Raw genomic sequence first — 25,709 nt, forward strand, 5'->3', positions numbered from 1 at the left:
TAACATTCTTGTGGTAAATAAACAATATGAGATCCTTGGCAAAATGTGAAGTGAAGATGAGGGAGGAAGGGGAAGAGGAAGAGATGGAAGGCAGGACAATATCTGAAGTACCTACCAAGGACGATGAGTGAGGAAGAGTATGTGTTCTCACAGAGAAGAGCATGTGAAAGGTGGAAAGCACCAAGCTCTTGTTCCCAGTCCGTTCAAGATAAAAGAGTGGGGGCGTAGGAGAGTCACAGTTGAGTGCTCCCTTGACACAACCACCAGTTGACACACCAAGGCCATCTAGGTTCTCTGTTGCCTGAGTTGACCTAGCGAGTGTCAGAGGAGAATCTGTCTTCTGATCTCACCCATCAGTCAGTCTCATTCAAAGCTCGGATGCTCATTACTCAAGAAATGCCTACGAGGACAGAGAACAAAGTGCTTCAGCTACTGATGACCTGAAACTTTGCTAACGTCAATGCCTAGTAAGTGAAGAAAAGGGATGAAAAGGAGGAAAAGTCACCCATTTTGATGATGGTGAAGGTGGCCTCTCTCCTACAGCCAAACTGAATGACTCTGCTTGTAGGTGAAGTATTTTGTGAGATCATGCCTGGCGTGCTCCGGGGCAGCCTTGTTGATTGTCTCTCCCCATTCCTGGAGGGACAAAGTACTGCCCCGAACGTCACCCCCAGGGTGTAAGAAGTGGTTCATGTGAGTGCATTTACCATTTATCACTCACTCAAATGTTAAGACTCACTGAATCAAAGTAAGCATTCTTGTCCTTCCTTTCTTTCAAATAAATTGATATCACTGTCTGTCCTTTTCATATATAGATGCTCCAGAATCAGGTGATTTCTTTCACAACTGTGGCGTCTCAAACTGGCAAATCACATCTGAATCAATTCTATTCAAGTGACTCCACATTCCATCCCATCCATCACGGTGCCATAGTCAGTAGGCTTAACTAAGGACTCCAAACAATTTAATAGCCTGCAGTAGTTCGTATTACTTTCCAACAAACTGCAGATAAAAACACAGGATTAAAAAATCTTTTCTTAGGCTTATTTTATTAACGTCTTCTTTCTATCAGAGACTGTTCGAGACCTAAGGGGATATAGTGATGCCACTATTGGGCTCTCAAGGAGTTTACAATCTAGCGTAAGAAAAATATGTACAAGCAAATACATACTAGGCAGTAGTTCATAAGAGACATAGTAGGACAATAAATGAATTCCTACTGAACTGGCTCAGAGAAGAAGGAAACAGTTGACTTAGAAGAATTAAAAAGATAAAGATAGTAAAGAATTGGGGGCAGAGTATGGATAGAAATTTGGCTGGAACTAGAGGAAATTGGATTTCTATCAATATGATACATTACCTAACAGCAGAAATTCAGTGGCATTTCACAACAAGAATTTCCTTTAAAATACTTATTTCTATATTTTGATTTTGTACTGTGATTGAGATCCATCAACACATCATGACCAAAATATATCTTACTTTGTGTAATCAGTGAAAAATAGATGAAGCCAACTTTAAATATCTTTATTATTTCATTTCTTCACAAGATTTCAAAACATTTCTGCTTTCATGGATTTATTTTGATTCTATTTCTATTTCATAGGTAGTTTTAAATCCCAGTATGCTCTGAAAAATCATTAGCACATACAGAAGTTATCAGATCCCCAGGTTAATTTAAAAACTGGAATTTAAGTAAAAATATAATTGGCTATAAAATTTATAGACTCTTACTATGGTAATCATCTAACTCCTGTGGAATCGTGAATTTCAGGTCTTTGGTAAGCACTGAAACATCCTGTTTAAACCCATTCAAAAGAGTAGTGTTTTATGCAGTGAACATCTCAAGCAAAAATTATCTATAGTCTAAATGATCTTTGAAAATGAGCATACCATAAAATTCAGGAGGCTACTCTTTCCTGTTTTCCGGTAAATCTAACACAACTTTGTAAGAGATCATTATTCTTAGCGGGAAATTGAGATGAAATGATCACCTGAGTTAGAAACCACATTGTATGAAAAAAATTCAGTTGTTGCTTTTTTTTTTTTTCCTGAGTGGGTAAGGTTGATGTTGCCTGTGCTTTATTAAAACAATACTGCAGAGGTTCTCAAAGATAATCATGCATCATTGTCACCTGGAGGGTGTGTTCCACTAGATTGCAGAACTCTAGCCTCGGTAAGTGTAGAGTGGGGCTTGAGAATTCACATTTCCAACAAGCTACCAGCAATGCTGATGCTGCTGGTCCAGGAAGCTCACTTTTTGGCGTGTGTGTGTGTGTGTTGTACAAGCATATTATTCAGTTAACTACATTCTTTCATCTTTTAGTCCTTTTTTTGTTATTCAGTACTGTTTATGACCACTTCTGCCCTATAGGGCTGTTTTGATGTGCAAAGCTGGCAAAAACCAATTCTCAGCTTCTGGGAATGCCTTAAACACTGAGGTCAAATTGTCAATAGAATCCTGTCTGGGTGGACTTAATGTCAGGAAGATAGATATAAAAGTGGCATTTCAATAAGGCACTTTGCTAACCTTTAATAACACAAACTCTGTTAACCTTGGAGCCCTGATTAAAACACAAGTAAGTGAGGAAATCCCTATTGTTAACTAAATCCACTTTGCATATTTATTGCTATTCCTTTTAATTTGTAAGGGCATGTCAGACTGTAATGAAATCTATTCTCTGCGTGCTAGATCTTTGATTTTGCCTTTTCCACATGTTACATTAACTGTAGATGCCTGATGTGAGTTTAGTAGCAGCTTACCTACATTTGCAGAAAATATGAAAACGTTTGAAAAAAATCTCTGCTGTCATTCTGTCATTCCTTCCTCAACTTTGTCATTTCATCCTATGCTTGTCTATAGACTGTTTTCAGAGTCCAATAATTTTAATTTGCTTTTTCACTCCACCAAAATGAAAGTCCTGTATCTCTATTGAACTATTTATTTAAAAGATAAATGTTACATTTTGTGGGTTTCAGTAGTACATTTAGTCTTCCAGTGTTTAATTTAAAATTAGACTTTGCACAATCATGTATCTAATAAAAGGGCTAACCCTAAAAAAAGAGAATACGTTGCAGATAAGCTGGGGTTGGGGAGCCAGAGGATACAGAAATTCGGAGGCTTGGGGATGATCTGACAACCAAAAAGATTATCACATTGTCATCATCAGGCTTTGGGGCTGATTAAAGAGAGGCAAGAGGCTGCCCAAAGCAGAGTAAGGAAAGACTCAGAGTAAAGACTCAGGCATAAGAGGTTATAATGTGCCATATTGACAGTGTCGTCACATGGTCTACCTTCTTCTGTTGTCTACCTTGGGAGGAACTAAGAGAGAAAATATAGAAAAAAGAAATATAAAAATTTGAAATGGAAAATCAAATTACCTACTTTTCCCCCTTTTCTAAGTTTATGTAAAGTTATATAGAATACAGAGTGAAAACTCCATCTTTCACCTTAAGTGCTCTATCTACTGATTTCTTCTAGAGACCTGGCTTCAGGGGCAATGAATAAAAGATCTGGCAATGTTTGTATCTGAAGACAATAAATTCTGTTTGTTCATTCATTCAGCAGTATTTTTTAAACAACTTCTGTGTGACCAGTGTTAGGGAATACAGATGTGAGCACACATCCCTTGCTCAGCCTGATGGGTAAAGCACGCCAAGAAACGGCTCACAGCACTAACGCGTGTTGACTATAGAAACAGAAGGTCATGCAGCTATGATGCAGCATATCAAGGGGTCCCAGTCCTCATCATAAGGTCTGGGTGTTCCTGCCAAACTTAAGCCCGAACTGAGAATTTAAATTACATGTGGAAAAACAATCAGCCTAACCTATAAGTTTTTCCCTTTGGCAACAACTACAGAGAACAAATGTGTCCCTTTCACCTTTAAGGAGGTTATTTTCCCTTCCAACAGAAGGGGGGGATCTCCAGATCAGAACTAATTGTTCTATGATTGATTAATGGCTTCCCTCCTGTTGCTGCGTGCAGCCAGGAAGACGTGCGCGGTACACACCACGGGAGGTAAGAGAGTCAGCTAATTAGGGAAACAATTAGTTCCAGTGTCTACAATTTATTTGAAGTTGTAGATGAAATTGCCTGAAAATATTAAGAACATTAAAGATCAGTAATGGAACCTAAAGAAATAAATTTATGTTCAAATTTCAGAGGCAGATGCTTAGTTGACGCTGCTCCTCTGCAGATAGGCGACATTAATGCAGTAACAATTACAGTTTGGCAGCAATTAATAAATAGACTGTCAAAACCAGTCAAGCTGTGTTTGTGGTTTTGGAAGGCTGATGATTTTAGCTTTGACATGATGTGGGTGAAGTGTTCCTGAAAAGCTCAACGTGGTTAATTAATTTAGAGGATGCAATTCTGTGACTCACCTTCTATGGGTCTTAGGTTGGCAATTTCAGAAACCAATCATTTAGTGCAACCTACCTGGTCTTCTTTGGGGTCCATATTTCGTTGATTTTTTTTTTAAATGCAAACTGTAGGACTATTCTAAGATTTATAAGATTTGTGAACCAACAACCAAGGAAACATGATTCAACTTGAAGTGATGTAATTTGATGGGATCTCAGGTCACATCAAATTCTAGATCGAGTTTTTGTTGCACTATCATGGTATAAAATTCAGCATAGAGGTAGAAATCAGGCTAGGAGTGATGGCCTGAATCTAAGTAAACGTAAGTCATAGCTCATGCAGAATTATCTGTAAGTCTGAGCCTGGCGAGAGACTGGGGTCCCTCTAGACCAGGGAATGAGAAAACAGAAAGAAAGGACTAAAAACGGTCAAGAACGTTTCACCTAAAACAGTGAAATGAGCAAAATGGTCAGGAACTTTACTATGAATTCGATTTCTTTTAAAGTAACACACAAGAAAACATTTAAAGCCATAATTCCGCCAAGTTTCAAGCATGGAGATCAGTCTATCCTTACGTAATAATTATCAACGCTACCTCAGCCCAGAATGTAAATCCCTGATCAGTTTCACATATCTACTAGTTTGTCTAGACTTCAGCAAAGGAATAAATATATTACTGATGTTAACATGTGTGTAAGCAGAGTATTTAAAGCCTAAATACATTCTGAGAGGAGTGTTCTCGAGTTACTCAAATTTAATCCCTCAGAGACAATTTATATTTTTAAAAAAGTAGCACCATTACTTTGATGAATAAATAATTTCCTGCTTAAAAAAAAAATTCTCTGACAGATACAAATAGGACAGCTAAGAAATAAGGAAAGCAAATAAAACATCACTCTCCCCTGGAAAACAAAGTAATACTGTCAGAGAAAATTAAATTTAAATATTAAATCTGTATTTAGGTCAAATCTAGGTCAAAACAGAAGAAGAATTCACCTCATCTCACACATGTTTTCCTAACCTTTAAGTAAAAAAATCTTGTAGAAATTTGTTACAAAATTTCATTTTGTAATTTGATTCTTGAAATTAACTATAAGGAAAAAGCAAATTGATATTCCTGGTTTATCTGTGGTGTTTTAGTACTTCTGTCAACTTTTGTGCTAATTAATTTTATTAATCCCATCAGTTAGTGAATAAGTAAATCAAGAGCCAGGAGGAAAAAAAAATCCATCAATTGCAAGAAGAGTGTTAGAAAATTGTTAGAGGTGACCCCCAGCTGCCAGAGTGATCCGTCAGCATGGCTTCGCTACCTTCGCTAATATTCTAATTTCTGTTTTATTGTTCTTCATAGACCAAAACGCTTCTCAGTTCATCTCTACAGTGCCCTTGTTTCTAAGCTCTCCAAAAGACATCGATTTGGCAGTAGCCAAATATTTGAATATAACTTGATTTTATGCCATACACAGAAAACAAGCATTTTATTGATACAAATGGTTTCTTTATTTGTCGAATTACACTAAAAATTATTCTGAAACAGCATGATCCCTCTCTGGATGGTGTTAGAATTTCATGCCTAAATCAAGTTGAACATTCATTTTGTGCGAATTTTTCGTCCTCTGTCAGTAGCATCAGTGACTATGGGTGGAAGTGTCAGGGGGAGCGGAGATGTGGGTAACAGCCCTGAGAAACGAGACGTGCGTGCGCAGGACGCCAGGGTGATCATGAGGGAAGGAGCGGCTACCGCTTCTCTCTCTCATTCCTGTTCATGAAGGAAAATACTTAGGGACTTCAGTCCTTTTCTTTCTCTCTGGTTGATAATAGCAGAAGACTCGGGCCTGAATTATAAACTGCATTCACAGTCGAGTAAATGCCCAGACTCGTGGAGACAGGGCGCAGTCAGGGGAAAGGCCGCGTGAGTTTTCAGAACCATGCACCCTGGAAACTGACATTCTGAAATCAGTCGACATTCTGATATTGATTTCCAGGCTTCCTGCACTGAGGAAGTGTCTATAATCTCTAACCAGCATGGCCAAGGGAGGAGACTCAGGGGCGGGAGAGATTCCTGCAGTTGTTGCCCGAATTCTTTTGATCCCCTTCACGGCCACACCTTTCTTACCACATCTGGAAGGCACTACAAAGTACCGTCTGAATCAGCTGATTTCTACAGAGACTTTGCTTTCTAACGCCCTCTGCAAAATGCTGGCTGGCTCCTTTACTTGCTATCATGAATAACAGCATGATTTGGCAACTACGTGTTCTTTCTTTCCACACGGAATGCTCCGTAGCCTTTTTCTGTCTACCAGCTGCCTTCGCTCTTCACTGTCAGCATTTTGTCATGAAAAAGATCCAGTGACAAAGTGTGCCTCATACTGTGTAGGATTTATATTCACTCGGGATTTGAAACCGGCCGCCATTCTTACTGTTCAAATGCCCTGTCACCTCTCCTATGACCAGTTCTCTCCAAAATTGAACTTAATCCACCTAACATGCAAAATTCGGAAATGGATCCAGAGCCTCCTCATGAAACCAAAGAAAAATGAAGAATAGGCGCAACTTCACCTAAGTTTGCCTAAATGTATACGTTTCACTCCCTCATACCAGAGAAATACAGTATTTGTTTATATAAATATTATAAATATATACCCCAAACACATTCAGATTTCTACCATACCATGCTAGAGATTGAGACATTGTGAATATGGCAAATATAAAATACGAATAAGACCTGATTCCCAAACTCAAAGGGCTCAGAGGCTGGTGGGCAGAAGAGAAACGTAAACAGATAATCGTAATTCTACAGATGCAATAAGAATGCATGAAAGTCCTCATCTTTTCCCTTTTGCAACATAAAGACATAAAAGACATAAAATACATGTATTTTATGTATTTGAGAAAAGAGGCATGATGTGTTTCCATTACAAGTACAGATAGGACTTCTGTTCTGACGGCTTATTAACCAGAGATTATTTATACTTCCCTTCCAAAGCTATTCAAATAGTAGAAAAGATATAAAAAGAAAGGTGAGCACATAAAACTCTGGGCAACATGAAAGTACCCTAACAAATCAGAAATTGAGACCCTTCCAAGAGATAGAAAGCATTTAATAATACGTGATAGAGACACCAAGTCTGAGAAAAGTGTAGCCCAGGAGTGCCTGATGAAAATGCACTCCAGAGAGAGGAGCCATTTTCCCCAGCTGGCCTGAGATATGTTAACAAATTGATCAAGGATTTTTGCCTGGAGAGTAATTGCAGCGGAGTAATTTATTAGTGGAGAATTGATTGCCTCCTCACGGCTGGGCAACCGGCTCCCTGTTTACACGGAGGTGCAAAGAGCCACACTGAGCGCTCGCTGGGTAATGTGGGCAAGGATCTGGGAAGGGTTTAGGACCGGAAGAGAAGCAGAGCAGGGTACTCGGAATCTCACCGGGGTGTGGAGAGTAGAGTTAGCCCCTCTGTCAGGAAGACAGCATGGTCCACTCCCTGAGAAAGGGTGACCCCTATATATGTACTCCCAGCAAGTTGGGTCTTCTAATGAATGCCTACATCTTAGTGTCCAGCAAAGCCTTGCCACGGCCATAGAGCTTCAGAAATTCTAGCCAATTTCACACAGAATCCGAAAACATTCCTTTGGCAGCAACTGCTATTTTCTGTGAAATTTGATGACTCTGAAATACATATTTAGATGCTACTCCACAGAGGAAGACAAAAAAACCTCCATCAAGAAACAGAAGTGTATGTATATATATGTGTATGTATATATATATATATTTTTGTGTGTGTGTGTTTCTTTCTGAGTCTAACTGATGTTGTCAGAACAAAAGGTGGTAAGATAGAGGTAGATGGAAAAATTTAGCCAAATTCCAGGATCTGGTCTTCAAAGTGAAAGGCCTGGAAAATTATTTTGAAAAAAAAAAAAAATCTTTTGGTATGACTCACATTAACCAATTCACAAGGGACTAATGTATAAACCAGAATGCCAGTATTTGTTTAGGGACTAAATGTGCATTCTAGCCTAGCAGAGAAATCTACCTGCAAATGTTACTGAGTTAGCCTTCATGAATCAGAGCAGAAGTTCCTTGCTTCTAGCTCTGCAATTGGGGTATATTTGCTACAGGAACAAAATAATATCATCATCATCTTCATTATTAATGATGCATTAAACATTGCATTAAGGCAGTTATTAACTGCCATTGAGTGCCTGCTATGTGCTTATTCACATACTGTCTAATTTCATCATCAACATACCAGCTGTATATTATTATACTTTAACAGATGAGGAAACACTGGGCTAGAAGGTAAGCAGTTTGCTTCTATTTTTATAGCTAAGAAAAGACAAGAGTCAGAACTGAACTCTCTCTCCAGCTGGCCACCCTGAGTCTCACATGTGCTCAGTCAGGGCCTCCTTTAATTGTACCACTTATCCTGTGAACATTCCCTCTCCCCTTAATGGATTTCATCTTTTTTTTTTTTTTTAGAACACCCTAATTCCTACATTTCATTATGAATTATTCTTCCTTTAGCTGTTATTATTTTTACCTTTGCAGCTTTAAAAGTTTGTAGTGGAGCTGTATTTTGCCTATTCTTTCTACGTTTAGCCTCAAAAACTTTGTGATTTTAACTTGCTGTTTTAAAAACTCCTCATACTTCAGTTTGATTTTATAATTTTACTCCATGAACTGTCGTGATGCTTTGCTGGCATTCCTGCTTTTTCTTTCCTTTCTTTGTTAGGCCCAAAACTTTCACACAATCTTTCAGTTTGGGAGTTTGGTGGTGGTGGTGTTTTTCACTGATGTTTGTCTTTGATTGCAAAAGCCCCAGAGTGATTTCTAAAAGCAAAATCTCCAGTAAACAAATGGGATGATATTAAGTCGTATCTCCTATCGGATTCTGCATCTCACCTTCTGTAATACAGGGGTGACTTAGTTGATTGAAATAACAATCATATTTTATTCATGCTATCAGTATACTTTTAGCTTAACAAAAGTGTTAGTTTATCTGAAATATGACTTTCAGAGATGAATTCGTAATAGTGTGTCCTCACTCTGAAACATCTCCTTTGTCAGTTGGTTATTGGTTGATTCAGCTATTGCTCTTACCTCTTTTAAGGAAAAGCAGTTGCCTATTCATGACATGGAAGGAAAAAAAAAAGTTGGACTAAATATAAACACTTCTGTCCCACAAAATGCATCATAGTTCATGACCAAACTGATGAAACAAACCTGAGGTTCTAACCATCAACCATCTCGGGCTACACAGTAGGGAAAGTTGCAAATCTTCCCTGTATCTGTTGCTTTCCTGTAAGGTAGAGATGGTTCTACTGGAGAATATTAAAAATAATGTGGTAATGTCACGTTTTGATATTAAAAGTCATCCAGTTACTTTCAAAGAGGAAGTTGGGCACACTCACTGCAAGTACTTTAGATCACTTTTCAGTTTTCTTTCAATATGTCATAATATCAAATTATTAATAAGTTTGGGGAAAAAGCCTAAAGAGATGAGATTACTGCCTATAGAGTAACTTTATTTTGATGAAATTATAGTGTCTGTAATTACTGAATCGAAAATAAAAAGGCAATTTAACGCCATATATTGCTGTCAGTAAGCCGGCACGCCTGTTATGATACAAATGAGAGGGCATTTACAGACCATGCTTCTCAACACAAACTATTATGCCGAACTCCAACTTCTTTGAAGATCTAGGATGCAAACTGCGGTGTATTCATCTGTCTTATTATTGAGACACGCAAATGAAAATGGCATTAAGTACGATGGCTGGCCAAATGAAAATTTTTTAAAAAAGCTACAGATAATTTTTGTCCAAGTCATGTTTTTCATAGTGATGCTTAAATGTAAGATGATGAGGAGAAACAAAAGAAAAGGAACCCACCAAGAAATGCTTGCAGACAATGCCACAGGATAGACACGATAGGGTCCCCAACTTCCTAATTTTCTTTCCAATTTTTTGGCTCCCCTTGATTTACTTCCAAAGTGTTCCAAGTGGATCAAGGCATACTTGTATCCTGTCCCCTTAGTCACATATCATTGATTAATGATGGGCAAATTAAGAGGTAGAGCATTTGGTATGAATACAGTGTACCAAATTAGAACCTTACCTAAATGTTTTATATCTTCTAAATTAGAGAGAACTAATCACAAAACCAATTTGCTGGTATTTCAAGTCAATTCAATTTGTATTTATCTAGCATTTTAGGATGCAAGACAATGATCTTCACCATAAGTTGTAGATGTAGGGAAGTTCCAGCCCTGTTCTGAATAGGAGAAAATGTCATGAGTGTCTCCCAAAATTCGTGAGAATCAAAAGCTAGGAGTCAAATGCACACAGGTAAAGGGTATTAGCAGGCAGTCAAACTGGCACAGCATAGAAGAAAATACACCTATAGGAAAAAAAGTTTGCTATTATGGAAATCTTATTATAAAGTATTTGTTTAGGCCAGCTTTGGGCTGCAGGCAACAGCAAATGCAACGCAAAATAGGTTAAACCATAAGGAAGATGTATTATGTCCCATAGCAGAAGTTGTAAAGTGTGGTGGTTATAGGGTTAATAAATACAGCAGCCCAGAACCAGCCTGATGGTCATGGTTACTACCAAGTTTCAGCCCCATTGTCGGTAAAGCATCAGCCTTCTCTTTCACTAGACTCTCTCATGATCACAGCCTGGTCACAAGCAGTTCGAGGTGCCACACAAAAACACAACACCAGCCAACAGAAGAGACATTACTTCCTGGCCATATATTTTTAAGAGTTAGAAGAAAAGACATCACTCACCCTCTTATAGTCCAACAGGCCCAAAGTGGATCATAGACCACTGCGTAAATCAACCACTGGGGAAAAGAATGGAATTGCCATGACTGGCCTAGACTGATGTGATTTACCCATGAGTGAGGGACAAGGGGTAGGAGTTGCCTGAAAAATTGTGTACGATCTAGAATCAGAAGGAAGGAAGCACTAGCTGTCATGTAAGCAGCCAACCTACAATTCTGTGTATTACGATTTTGTAAATTGTTTAGTCTATTCACTCAAGTCTCATGTTCCCCAATGAACTGGCACACAAGAGAAGGTCGAATTCAGGAAGAAGCAGCCATATCACTTTTTATATTTCATATCTGATATATATAAATATATGGCATATGAACTTGGCCTTCAGGCCCAAATATACTCAGATATTTCAATCCTCCTGGTTTTGGACATGGTGTGTTATCTCAGCACTGTTTCCATCATTATGTCCGCTAGAGCACATGTCACGTTGGATTTTAACCATCTGTATGCATACGGATGGTAGATAACTACTGTCAATTAATCTACAGCACCTAGGATGCTGGATGCATTGTAGGCACACAAGTTATTCATTCAACATGTATTTATTTATTTATTTGTTAGCAAGGCAGAATCAGTTCAAATCCTTGCTCCCGCCCCTACCAGCTGTGCAACCTTTGGTTAAGTTTTCTCATCTGTAGTAGAGAGAAAATCTTGCCTGACTCACAGGGTTTATTTTGTGAGCATTAAATGAGCGTCTGTGTTTAAAGCTCTTATAAAAATGTCTGGCTGATAGTATGGGCTTATTAAGGGTTAGGTATTTTCATTTATTATCATACTATTTGAAACTGTAGACTGCAGAATCTTCCATCCTGTTTATCACCATCTGAACTGTGTATAGATCGATTTTAAAGTTTTGCTTCACTGTGTGACAAATAATGACAGTTTGCACACAGTTTGATAAAAGAGGGCTTTGAGTTGCAAGCTTAGATTTTCTCTGAAGTGCCTGCAGCTCGCAAACAGCAAGAATTCAGAGCTGAGTTTCAGCAAAGCAATGGAGACTGGGAATTCCACATGATTATTCTGCTGCTGCTATAGAAAATCTTTTGAGAGCCAATTAGTTTCATCCAGCTAACCTGTATGTCTTCAAAAACTGCCAGAAGCACCTAGCTTTATCTTACTGTGTAAAAAGCTAAAGAGGTCGTGTCAATTAATATTGTGCACAATGAGCACTGTTGGTGAAAACTGCTAAACCGACCCACGTAAAATTTCCACTTCATCTCTAGGTTTTCATGTCTACCTTTTTTAATCAAAAAAGGAAAAGAGACTTTGACCCTTGCTGAGTCATTTTCCAAACATGACAAATGCACTTGAAGTCTTCATAATGCATTTGAAAAGGCTATTTGCTGCCTTTTCTTGATCGTGCCCCTGCCATTCTTAGCAAAATCTTGGGAGGCCCTTTAAAGCTATAAAAGTTCTCCGTTACTGAGTGGTGCTTTGAAAAATAAATGACAATTTTTGACACCACATTAGTGGGAAAGTGGGTACATAATAAGTGGGTTAGAAAAGTAACTTTACATTTGTGAATTTATTATTCAGTGCTTTTAGAGACATCTCTAGTATCCCAATTTCCAAGATTTCTTTCCCTGTTCAAAGTGGGGAATTTTCCATTTGTTTAAGAAATCTTGATTTTCTGTTTCATTATTACAGTAATTCAGTACTTGGATTTTGACTTGGATGGGCTTTGTTTCCATTCTCTTACTCTCTATATTATACGTCTACAGGGAGAAATAATTTAGCAATGAGTATAGTTTTCATTTGGCTCATGGATTCATTTTTATTTTAGTTAGTTCTTCTTGAAATTTATGCTAACTATAATTGCTAAATGTAATTGTGGTGATTGATCTTCTGGGAATGAGAAACTCAGTTTGTTTAAAATTTTATACAGTTCATTACTTTATAATACATTATTTGCAAGCAAGGCTCATGCTTTCTCTTCATTCTTTAGGAAATCTCTGCTTCATGTACCAAAAGAAACCATTATTTTAAACACCACCAAGAAAAAACTGCTGCAAATTAAACTATGTCAAAAAAAACAGTTGCCCATCACATGAATTTTTATTTTGTACTTGCTGAAATTTCATTGACTTATGTAGACAGATTTTATTTTGTGTCACTTCTGTGCATGCAAGAGAGGAAGATAAAAGCAAAAGAGACTGGTTAATAAATTACTAAGATTTCTAAGTCTGTTCTCAACTTGGAGTTGATGGCACCCATAGTTTCTTACAAACCATTTTCCTTTGTGCCCTCAAGAGGGTTAGACAAAGCATTTCTTTAAATATTGTTCCATTAGTGCTTCTAAAACCTTCCAAGCTGTTTGACTCTCATCTGGCCAGCTTGGGTTGTATAGGCTCAAAATAGAAAGCTCAGGCCACAGCCAGGACTCAGCTCCTTTCCTCTCCTGGCCTTTAAATGATTTGTTACTGGAACATCAATGGAGTAAGAAGAAAGTCGGCGGTGCCCAAGCCTGGTGGACAGCGATAGTAAGACACCCTAGATTCTAAGGCAGATCCCCAGGTCAGAGACATAAAAATGTGGGGGGAAATCTATTGTTCCAAAGCTACACAACAGGGGCCCCACATCACTCTGTACCATCAGTCTTTTCACTCCTCCATGCACGTCTCGTTAGGAAGGCAGAGCAGACTTAGCAACAGAATTCACCGCCGCTGGCTGTAAATCCAAATATTCTGGAAACGACGGAACCTAGTACACCTACACCGTAGGTTTTACTTCTCATTACGCGCTCTAGATTACAAGGTACAGAGACTCAGATCACTATCAAAATTAGTATCTGCAGGATACTATGTACTGAAACTCAGAATGCAAAACTAGGGCAAGGAAACAGGATGACCCGAGGGAAGCCTGGTGATAAGGATATGAGTCTGGGGGTGAGCTGTGTTGGGAACTCTGGCTCCACCACCACCTGTTAACCCTGTGACAGTGAGTATGTTATCTCTTTTTCTCTGTCTCTACGTGAAACAGAGGGCTCATTAAACGCTCATAACGTGCATCAAGTACCTAGTACATAATAAGTGAGACCTACCAGTAAATAAGTATGGATCCCCTCTTTGGAGGAAAAAAAGACTAAGAAGAAAGAAAAGAGTGATGAGAAGAGCAGGAGGATGTTGATCAGAGAAGAGAGACAGGGCAGAAAGATAGGAGAGGGAAAGCCAGCCTGGCTGTAGGAGACTGCAGGGAGACAGGCGTGGCAGAAGGGAGAGGGAACACGGGGAGCAGCTTCTACAGAGCGGGGAACGGGAGATGATGGCGATGGTGTACACAGATGTTTGCGTATTTCCTAACTCATCAAGTTGTATACATCAAATAGGTACAGCTTTTTGTATGTTAATCATACCCCCAAGTACTCAATGATTCAATAAGGGATGCTGAAGAAATGGAGCTGGTGAGTGCTCACTCTTTCCTCTCTCCATATATTTTTCCAAAGACACCTTCAGCATAATAATCCACACGCCTCTTCCCTATTAGCACTGTGGTATTTGTAGGACTGGGGAGGCATGTTGAGCCCTCTTTCAAAGTAAAGCTAAGCAGGCCCATTTGTGTTCAAATTTGCAAAGTCATTTATGAGAGTTACTGGCTGAGAACCACACTCTTAAGCAAAATCTTCCCTGCACCTCTTAGGAGACTTTTGCAGTGAGATAAATGGGTAAAATCTAGAGGTGACTGAATCTATTTTGAATTTTAAAAGAGAAAAAGAAAAAGGATCCAGGAACCCTTACATTTTATGGTTTCATGAAGGTTGGCTGCCTGCTGTGCTTCCTGTGGCTCCAAGGCCTGAAAACCACCTTTCATCTCGAGCCATTTTACTGAGACTATCGCCGGAAGTCAGCTCCCTGCCACCATGACAGGGACCAGATAATCTCTTTTACTTAAAGCAAGAGGGACTATCTAAACCAGAGCGACACTACACCTCAAGCCTGTCATTCAAACATTTGCAAACTTGTGGAAGGTTTTGATAATGCTGCTAGACTTCACTCACTGGCTAAGGATCCTAGGGTTTGGAAAGAATTTAAATAAAATCTTTGACAGTGACTTATTTATTTTTTTTCCAAATATCTTTCAGAGTGGGTGTCACAGGTGGGATTTCCTGGGAAGCTGCTCTGAGTCAGAGGTAGCTTGCCGGGAAATGCTTTCCATGTAATGGAGTGGCGGAAGCAGGCTTGGGCAAAGGGAGTTGCTGAACTGAGTTGCAGTTAACCACAGCCTTCAGCTATCCCACAGAGCCCTTCAGAGTTGAGCCAAATTGAGGCAAGAAGCCTGGCCTTTACATCAGCACCCACCAGTCACTGGATGTGGGCTGTCCCTGAGGAAGTGGGTTTGACCTTGAGCATGGCAGGTCCCTTTACCCAAGGGCAATTCTTTAGGAGAGGCTCCTGACTGTGAGCTGTCAGTAGGCAGTGCTCCCTGAAACTGAGGCCTCATTCCTGAAACAGAGAGACAGATGCACACAGCATCCTCTTCTGGCTCTCACCTACACCTACAGAAGGTCAACGGAACTTCTGGTGGGCGAAAATCAATACGTTCTACCTTCCACCTCATGAACACATTCTGAACACATTCTGTGATATCTCCTGGACTCTGTAATCATTTCTGCAAGAATTATTTTCAGCTTGGGGCATTTCTGTGTTAGAATACTTTTTATTTCTTAGGAATAATATATTTTTCAATATTTCCTTGACCTTCTCCTGTTTGCTTAATTCTGTATGCCATTATTATAAAATACAATACTTAAATAGAGATAGAAATAGTGCTTCATCAAAAATCGTGTTTATGCAGTATGTAGACTATCTCACTATATAATCTGAGAAATCCATATCAATTTGCAGACATAGAGATAGACATAATTAAAGTCCTACTAAGTAGAATAAATGTAAGGGGCAGAGGGAAGTTGTCATGGCAACCAAAATCCTGATTTTCCTCATATTATACCACAAGTGTATTAACCTTTATGATACCTTAAAGTGTTTTCTCCATTCTATTTTAACCAGTGGCCATTTTGCATATTATATTTGCTAAATATGTAGCTGAATTCTTCTTCCCTGCAATTTACCTCTTTACATTCCATTTTAAAGCATTTTTTTGAAAATCTGGCATTAGGAAATAGAACTCGGCAAGATACAGTTTTCTCAGAAGCAAAACAGTTTTAAAGGTTTTTTTTTTCCTCTGTGCAATTTGAAATAATTCAGGTTTATGATATATTGACAATATCTAAACATACAGGTGGGAAAAAAACCAGCAAGTATTCGAGCACAAGGTTAACATTTTTAAATGTATATTTCCAACCTCATTTATACAAAAGATCTTATTTAGAGAAATTGGATGTGCTTTATATAATATTTCCTAATTTGCATTTTTATGTAACTCGTTAATATATTTCCAGGTTTGTAAATATTTACCTTTAAGATAATTTTAATAACATCATTTTATGGATTACCACGATTTAAGAAAGTCTGTTAGGTAGTTTCTGGTTTTCTAATATTGTAAATAAGTTACTATAAATATCCTTCTATTAAGTTGTTTGTACAGTTAAGATTGATTATTATAAATTCCTAGAAGAAGAATGAGTGCTTCTGTAGCTTTTAAAATGTTCTGTCACTTTGGCCTTGTAATGTATTTCTCTAATCTACCGACCTTCCCAATTGCCAAGTTCTTTGCATCCTCACCTCCGTATCTTTATTCAGCCACGTTTACAAATGAATATATATTTACGTTCAATTCTTTGACTATTTGTGAAATTAAACACTTCTTTTTTTTTTTTTTTTTTTTTTTTTTTTTGGTCAGGAGGGATTTATGTTTCTTTCTTTTAGAATTGCCTGCTCATGTCCTTTGGCCGGAACTTTCTTCTAGAAGGGAATTTACTTTTCTATTCAACAGTATTTCTCTTGGCATATTCCAGGTGCTAAATTCCACTCTAACAAACTAAATGACCACACCTCCAAAGTCATTCAGTTTCCTATCAGTCAGATGACTTGTGTTTGCTATTTACCAGCAAAGCAATTCAAAAGAATGTCATAAATACCTTTCCAGTGCTGACTGCATTGTTTCAGAATACTTAGAGTAGACAAGTGGAAGGAACCTTAAATCAGACTAAATCCACATAAAACAAATCACCTAACCTCTCCACAACCCACTTTTTTTCTGTAAAAAAAAGACCAAGTTACTTTTCAAGTTATAACAAGAATTGAGGATATTATACTTAAATCTCAACGACAGTATTTTGGCACATAGTAGATTCTTAATAAATGGCGTCTTTAGTTTCTGTTAGCCCCATTTAGTGTTATTCTATCTCCACACGCCCCTTATTATATAGTGACTTTCCCAACTGTAGGTCTCAAACCAGTAGTGGATTGTGAAACTACTAACATAGACAACCAGAAATTTTTAATAAAAAGAACAGCATAGAATGGAATATATAAGAATATTTCACACATGGTAAGGCAAGTTGTTTTTTTATATGAAACATGTTTCATATATAACATATAGAAGGAAAGTGTGTACTGGAGCACAACATAAAATGTACTACTTACTAAGGGTTATAGTCTGAAACTCCTTCAAAAAAACACAATTTTTTTAGCTTCTACTCTCATAGTGGGCAAGTCCTTTACACTATAGTGGCTAAGACACCTAGGTTCAAATCTCAACGCCAGTAATTGCTACTGTGTAACTTTGAACCAGCTGCATCACCTTAGTCTCCTCACCTGTAAAATTGATTGATTGCTGGGTCCATCAACTGATCAATACAAGGAACAAACTTCCATGCCAGGCATGGTGCTGAATTCTTCACATAGATTAAAACCTTCTATATCTGGTATGATTATTCTCATTTTACAAATGAAGAAACTGAAGAACAGAGATGCCCTGAGCCCCTCTCTGCCCAGTTCTTCCCCTTAGGATTTTATTAGTAGCTGCTATTGAAATTAAAAGCTTGAAATAAGAGAACTAATCTGTTATAAAGTAAAAATTGATTATCTGTGTATGTGGATTGGCCTCAGCCATTATCTCCTTTCAGATCTAAAATCTAGATTTTGATTAAGATTCTAATAAACCCCGCATAACCGAAATTGTTCCACTTTCAGTTATACTTCCACTGAATCTGTAAGTATGCATAATTAATTCATGCAAGGTTTGAATTCTATAAAAATCCTTTATCCAATTCGCTGGTTATTTCCGTTTCTTTGCAAGTCCAAAGGGCGTTAGGGGTCCATCAGCTCTCACTGAGAGTGGGAAGTCACTCATACCCAAGCCTATTTGTATTTATCTGTTTCTCCCCCAAACCACTCTCCCCAGCACAGCCTGAAATCTGAAATCGCAAAATTATTAAAGTCCAAAATATGTTTAGATGTGAAAACATAACTTCAGTTCTACACCTTTAGAAGACCTTATTTTTATAGATCACTCCACATGTACTAAGAAAAATCTAGGGGCAGGTTTCAATTCTTTATATTTCAAAAAGTGTATAAATTAGGAGATTAAATGCCTAGTCAGTCTTCATTTAGCTAGTGAGGAACACTAGAACTGTTTTCTCTAAGGCTAAGATTTTTTTCACTAACTACGTTAAGGATTAATTTTTTAAAATGTTTTGAAGATAAACAAGTATTTAAAGTAATTGAAGAAATCAATTGAATAAAATAATCCAAAATATAATCAAACTAAATAAATTGAAATAATTAAATAAAGTCATGTTTTATCATCAGTACTTTGGTATATGTCAGTCATGTCACATTTACAGTGGCTTCAAAAACTCACTCAGAAAGACAGGTGAATAATTGATCAGAGTATTGTCGATAGTAAATGCCAAAAAAAAAAAAAAAAAACTAGGAGGAAAAAAACATACTGTCAATAAGTGAGATTCAAGAGCTGATTTCTGTGTAAAATTCAGCAATCCCAGAGTATCAATGTTTTAATAGTGTTCTTTATAACCATTTTTAAATTGACTAACATTTTGAATGTATGCTATATCAGCACTTCCAATGTAAATATTTGGTCTCTCCTGTCCTTTTAGAAAACACATAACGTTCAGAGTTTAGAGCATGTATGTTGTCAACAAGTGTTTCGTACACATTTCAGTAAGATCCAGGTTAAAAAGTTAAATCTACTGAGCAGTAATTGCCTGCATAAGTAACTAACAGATTTGACACTTTCACATTATTGTTGGGCGAGAATGCTTTCAGTAGTGATGTCTGGTCTTACCTTCTGGGGAAGAACCTTTGCTGTGGGTCCATAAATATTTCATGAACCAACATAGAGTAATATGCTAATGACAGACTATTTACCCAGTGAGCAGGTGCACCCTCTGATGTTTTTTCATTTCTGGTATAGCTTTGATGTGGGATCAGTTAAGCCATTTTGAGTTGTTCTTTGTTTGCTTCCCTCCCCTCAGAGCTCCACCTGAACCTAAAATGGTGAGTGAAAGTCATCACGAGGCCCTGGCAGCCCCGCCAGTCACCACTGTTGCCACTGTTCTACCAAATAATGCCACAGAGCCAGCCAGTCCCGGGGAAGGAAAGGAGGACACATTTTCTAAGCTGAAGGAGAAGTTTATGAACGAGTTGCATAAAATTCCATGTGAGTATTATTTATTGCTACCTGAGTAAAAATAAATGGTTGAAAATCAACTTACCCATTGGGGGAAAAAAGCACATTTTCTTGTAACATACTACCAACATGCATTTGATTTTTTGTTGTTGGAATGGGAGTATTGCAAAAATAAGATGGAATATTCTTGGAAATGGAATATTCTTATTAAGTATTAAAATATACTTAACACATGAAAATCTCATTTATGAAAAAAACTATTATGTTTAATGTAGGTGGATTCTTTTTTTTTTTTTTTTATCTTTTTCAGTCTCTCTCTGGGGAATATTAATGTTTATGGGTCATGGTGTATGTATTTTTTATTTCTATTTAGGAAATCATTCCACTGTGAAGATTATTCACAAACAATAGCTAAAATGTACTTTCCCGTTGGTACAAATTTGGCTTTGTTTCATTCATGTGTTAATACTTCAAAATCGTTTGCATAGCTTTTAGAATTTTCTTTGTTGTCATCAGGATGAAAACAATCTATACCTAAGTTTATTTGTTTGAGTGTAGCACTCAGTTCAATCAGTGGCCTTTAAATCTCAACCTACAGGTGGGTCTTTTTTCTGCAGATCTGAATATTTACTATGCATTAGATACGTTTCTAGGGGTCAGGAAGTAGGTCTTGGCCCTCACAAAGCTGATATCATAGTGGAAGCAAAGAAGTAATTTAATCAGTAAAGAGGCAAATCTATATAATGCATCATGTAGTGATAAATGATAGAAGGGAAACTGAAGGAGAGTCAGTAGGATAGGGAAGGGGGTGTAGGGTGAAGGGTTGTTATATTTTAGGATGATCTGAGCTGATGCACCTGTAAGGAAACTTGGAGGAATTTGGGGAGAAAGTTATAAAATCTGGGCAATACAGACAAAGGCAATAATCTGCCTAGATCAGCAAGGAGCAACCTGTGCCTTAAGTAGAATAAAACAAGGTGGAGAATGGCAGAGGATGACCTGGGTTGTAGCTGAGGCCACAGCATGTGGAGCCTTGTAGATTGTTCTAAGGAACCCGGATTTTCCTCTGCGTGAAATAAAATGCCTTTGGGATATTTCCAGCAGAGGTGTCCCATGATCTGACATAGATTTTTCTTAAGAATCACCCTTGCTATTGTGTTGAAAATGTACTTAGAGGGGTAAAGGCAGAAGAGAAAGCAGAATATTGCAATAATCCAGATGAGCGATTTCTAAAATGTCTATATTCTCTAAGGACAATGAGAAATGTAAACTACAAGAAATCATCTTCTTATCCCCCAAGGAATTAACAACTTGTTGATCTGTCTGTCCATTTTCAACAAATTCAAGTACATCTGAGATGCACTCTTTGTACAATAATGTTAGTAATTACCATTCTCAGCAAGAAGATCCTGTAACCTAGTGAAGATGGAGATGGTCCAACAGAGCGAGCCCTGGGTTGGGCATCACAGGCTCTCAAGTTCTCTGCTCTGCTTTGCTACTGAGCTAACAGACTGATTTTTGGCACTTTTGATGCAACTTAGAAGTCACAACTACATAGCAAAAACCGAATTCCTATATCATGGCAAACTCTCACTTGAATATTTCATCAAAATATTTGCTTTAAAAGAAATGTGTTAGAGAGAGGCAGAGAAGACAATGAATAACACCGACCTAAATGCATATTCTGCCTTGTCTTCAACACCATCTCCTTCTCTGGGAGAGTAAACACTATGAGAGGCCTCACAACACTGTCAACAGTGGGATTTAAAGTTCCCCATGTGTCCACACAACCTATTCTCTCATAGGCCTCCGCCGCATGTCATCTTCTTAACTAGGATTTCCCCAACCATGCTTTTTAAAATTATCCTCCCAGCCATCCACATCTTTGCCAGCATTCATTCTTTTATCCTACCCCATCTTTGCCGGCATTTCCTGTCTTCTCCCTTGCTCTGTTTCTCACTGTATTACTCAGCACCATCTGCAATGCTGTGTATTTTATTACCTGTTTTTAAATTGCTCCAGCTCTCTCTCAAAAAGCTCTATGAAGGCAAGAAGTTGGATCTGTTCTATGCATAGTCTAGTCCCTGGTGGTCCTTGGTCTATATGGGGCATTCTATCTATTTGTTAAATGAATGAATCAATCAATCAATTTGATTGAACTTATATCCTGAACTACCACTCTTAGATTTCTGACACCTTGTTAAGATGCTGAGAATTTAAAGCATATTAATTTTTTTAAATTTCTGACACCGAAAAGCATCATTTCAATGCTTGACGGTGTCATTCACGTTGAAAAAAAAAAGTTGTTTTCATATTTATAATGACAGCTCCATCTTGTAGCCTTTTCCACTTAGAGCCAGGCATTACTTTATATTTTCCTCCCTGTTTATCAGCAAGAAAACAATCAGCTGGAAAAAATATCTCTGCGATTCTCCCTTCTTTCTTTTCTTTCCCTTGGCTAATCTCATTTCATTCCTTCCCAAGCCACTGTCCCATTCCTGTATCTCTTTCTTGCAAACTGGAATTCAGACCAGGTAATCAAGTTTTCCCTGCCTGGAGATTCGCTTGTGACTAGCAACCTAAAATATCAGAATGTCAAAGGATCTGGGTAACACCTGTAGAAATATTATTTTGCTAGCTCTCTCCTTGATTTAATGGGAAGAAACAAGTAAAACCCATAAAATCTTAAAATGGCTTGGTAAATAAGTGTTAGAAAAACCCAATCATAAATACAGCCATGCCGTTTGATTATAAATATGTAACTGCATATTTTATACTTTCATTTGAATCCATCACAATTTTACTACCCATGTAATTGAAACTTCTAATGGGATTTATACACAGGGAGTGACATGCAACAAAAATACAACATATCCCTAAATCAAATTCCTCTAGGAGCATATGTTATATAAAGGTGATTACTTTTGACTTGGCATAATATGGCGAGACGCTAAAGACAGGTAACAAATTAGAGTATTAATTGATTTCCGTCTCTGAACTAAATCTTGGCTATCTGGCAGATGTGGGTTTTTTTGCAAATTGATAGCGAACAGCTTTAGTCTGTCACTTGAAATTCCCACTTGTGAGAAGAGGGGTGTCACAATGGCAAAGAGTGTGCATGTCATTAGTTGGGTAATCGGCACAGTCCAGCATGGAACGCATTCCAACCAAATTGCCTGATGATATCATCCAGAGCAAAACAGGGCTTCAAATAAGAAAAGGAAAAGGAAATGGTAAACGCAGAGCATTTTTATCTTTCACTTCGTTCTGCACACTGTTATCTAAATGAAGCAGACGAGGTTTTTTTCAGAACGTTTCTTTATTTTGCAACTTTGATTTTAATGTGACTGGGGCCATGCTTGGTTTGTAAAGCATGCACTCGTGTCATCCAAATAGCGGTGATTAAGGTTTTGATATTCATGAGCTTCTTGAAGTAGAGTGCACCTTTCCTTAAGCACAGCAGAAAGCCAAATAGCCGGAACTCGACTCTTAGCCCAGAATAAGAGCAAGTGGGCTAAGGGTGGTTAGGCAATTCATGCAAAATACCAGTGGATAGACAGCTTAACACAGGGACTAAAAACACAAGCTCTGAAAGACAAATGCTGTATGATCTCTTCAAAAAAATAGCACAAATGAACGAACTTACAAAGCAAAAACAGACTCACAGAATAGAAAACAAACCTATGGTTACCAAAGGGGAAAGGAGGAGGGATAAATTAGGAGTTTGGGATCAGCAGATATAAACTACTGTATATAAAATAGATAAACAACAAAGTTCTACTGTATAGCACAGAGAACTACAATCAATAATTTGTAATAACCTACAATGAAAAAGAAAATATGTATGTGTGTAAACCTGAATCACTATGCTGTACATCAGAAACTAACACATTATTAATCAACTATACTTCAGTAAACACACACACACACACACACACACACACACAAGCTCTGGTCACAGATTGCATGGGTTCAAATCTTAACTCTGCCACATACTAGCTCTGTGACCTCGGGAATGTTACTTCACCTTTCTGTGCATCAGTTTCTTCTGATATAAGAAGGAGATAAAAAGAATATCTCCATTATAAGGTTTGGGGGGAAAGGCATCAACACATACGAAGTGCTAGCAGAGTGTCTGGCATGGAGTAAGCGCTCTGTATGTGTCAGCTATTATTAAACTCAAGCTGTCATTTTTTAACAAGTCTATTTCTATTTTAGAAAAGCCCTCTATTCAGGTCAGACAACCCAAGATTGAGAAAATTCCAGAAACTTTGCAGCGCAATATTCAAGCATTGCATTCTTTAAACTCATTACAAGGCTGCCTGTTCTTAGAAAGATAAATTCCCTCTTGGTGTTTCCTCTTCCCATCATCTCCTCTAATTTTCCCCTGTAATTTCATTTTCCTACCCCCTAATTCCTCTTAGCCTACAGTAGGCTCAAGGCTCACATATCAGCAAGTACCTGTGAAGTTCTATGCATAGCCGGTGCTTCTGAAATGTCAGTTTTCTTCTTATGCTCTAAACTTTTCTTCTCCTAACCTTACACCTCCTCTGTTGTCACCCACCACTCTCTCTTCCTCCTTCATGTCTACACCAGATGGATTAGAATACATAGACCCTGACACCTATTTCTTCAACTCCCATTAACAACGCAGCGTTTTCCACTCCAATTTCCACCCTTCAAGTACTAATAAAATGGCCACCGGGTACTTACTGATGCACGATTATGAGGGTTATTGTTAACCTTCACTTGATCAGATATTTCTGCATCGTTACTATGATCGGCCTTCGTCATCTGAAAATTCTTGGTTTCTAGGACTCTGCTCTCATTTCCTCCCCTTCTTTCCTTCCCTCCTTATTCTTTTCATTGACTGGTCCTCTCTTTTCATTGTCTTTCCCTCCCTTAAGTGGCAGAGGTCCTTGTTTACAGGGTTGTGTTTTTAACACTGCTCCGTTCTTAGTCTACAGGCTCTCCCTGGGCTGCACCGTTCTCCCAGCTATTCAGATAAGAAATCTCACTATTGTCCTCGTCTCCCTGCTCTCGTGCATCTCCAGGTCTATACCTGCATCCATTTAAGTCTTGTGAAATCTCCTCCTTAAAAACCTCTAAAACCAGCCAGTACTTTCACACTCCGGTGTCTCCCCTCAAGCTTTCTCTCTTCCTAAACTCCCTTTCCCCATTAACCCTGACACATTCTTTTTTTTTTTTTTTAATCACTCAAGAACTAGTTTAGATGTTGCCATTTGGATGAGAAATTCCCTCATTTCCCAAAGCAGAATTATTTGAGTCTTCCTCCAACCTTTCTGAGCTCTCCATTAAAATCTCGACCTTGGTTATCTTGTTTTGTTTTTCCTTTCTCACTGAAATGTAAATTCCTCAAACATCCCTATCCCCCATACTTTGAAAGTATCTGACAACATGCTAGAAATAACAGTACAGGTAGTACCATATTATAGATAGTAACATTACATCCAACAGTGTGGTTCTTGTGCCATGCTTGGAGAAACTGATCTAGAAAACAATAGTTTTCAAACCTTTTTAGCCAAGGATCCCCTTTGTTCAAATGAAATATTATATAGAAACCTATGTAAAGCAAGTCAGAGCTGCCTTGGTAAGTTAAAGGCACCTTCCTCACTCACCCTCCCGGAACACTCACATCAGCAGCGACAAAGGCACCTAGCTGTACGGAACACAGTTTGAAAGTAGTGTCCTGAACATCTAGTAGGTGTCCTCAGTGTTATCCCTCATAGCAACAGCCAACAAAACTCAACAGCCAGTGGTGATAGAACTGATTAAATATGGCACAAGTAAATATTCATCAGTGAGGAAAAATGCAGTCCAGTAACTGTTTTCCTTCATGTGGCTGCAGAATGAACGTATCATTGCTATACGCTAATGCCAAGGGCATAATGTTAATTCAAGAAGATAATCTCAAGAAACATATGAGGAGAGTCCT

The 25,709-nt window shown here is 38.1% G+C and overlaps 1 protein-coding gene across 4 annotated transcripts in view; it reads left to right on the top strand.

Annotated features, from left to right (window-relative positions):
• The window catches only part of SYT1 (synaptotagmin 1), a 618,694-nt gene that overhangs the window by 425,261 nt on the left and 167,724 nt on the right, over positions 1–25,709 (top strand). For all 4 annotated transcript variants that reach the window (XM_031463091.2, XM_031463090.2, XM_064491557.1 and 1 more), the window contains exon 4: positions 19,599–19,783. In XM_031463091.2, the coding sequence (XP_031318951.1) occupies positions 19,618–19,783 (166 nt within the window). In that variant the 5' untranslated portion in view covers positions 19,599–19,617. The remainder of the gene's footprint in view (positions 1–19,598; positions 19,784–25,709) is intronic.

This window comes from Camelus dromedarius, chromosome 11 (assembly GCF_036321535.1).
Source record: "Camelus dromedarius isolate mCamDro1 chromosome 11, mCamDro1.pat, whole genome shotgun sequence".
NCBI classification, from domain to species: Eukaryota; Metazoa; Chordata; class Mammalia; order Artiodactyla; family Camelidae; genus Camelus; species Camelus dromedarius.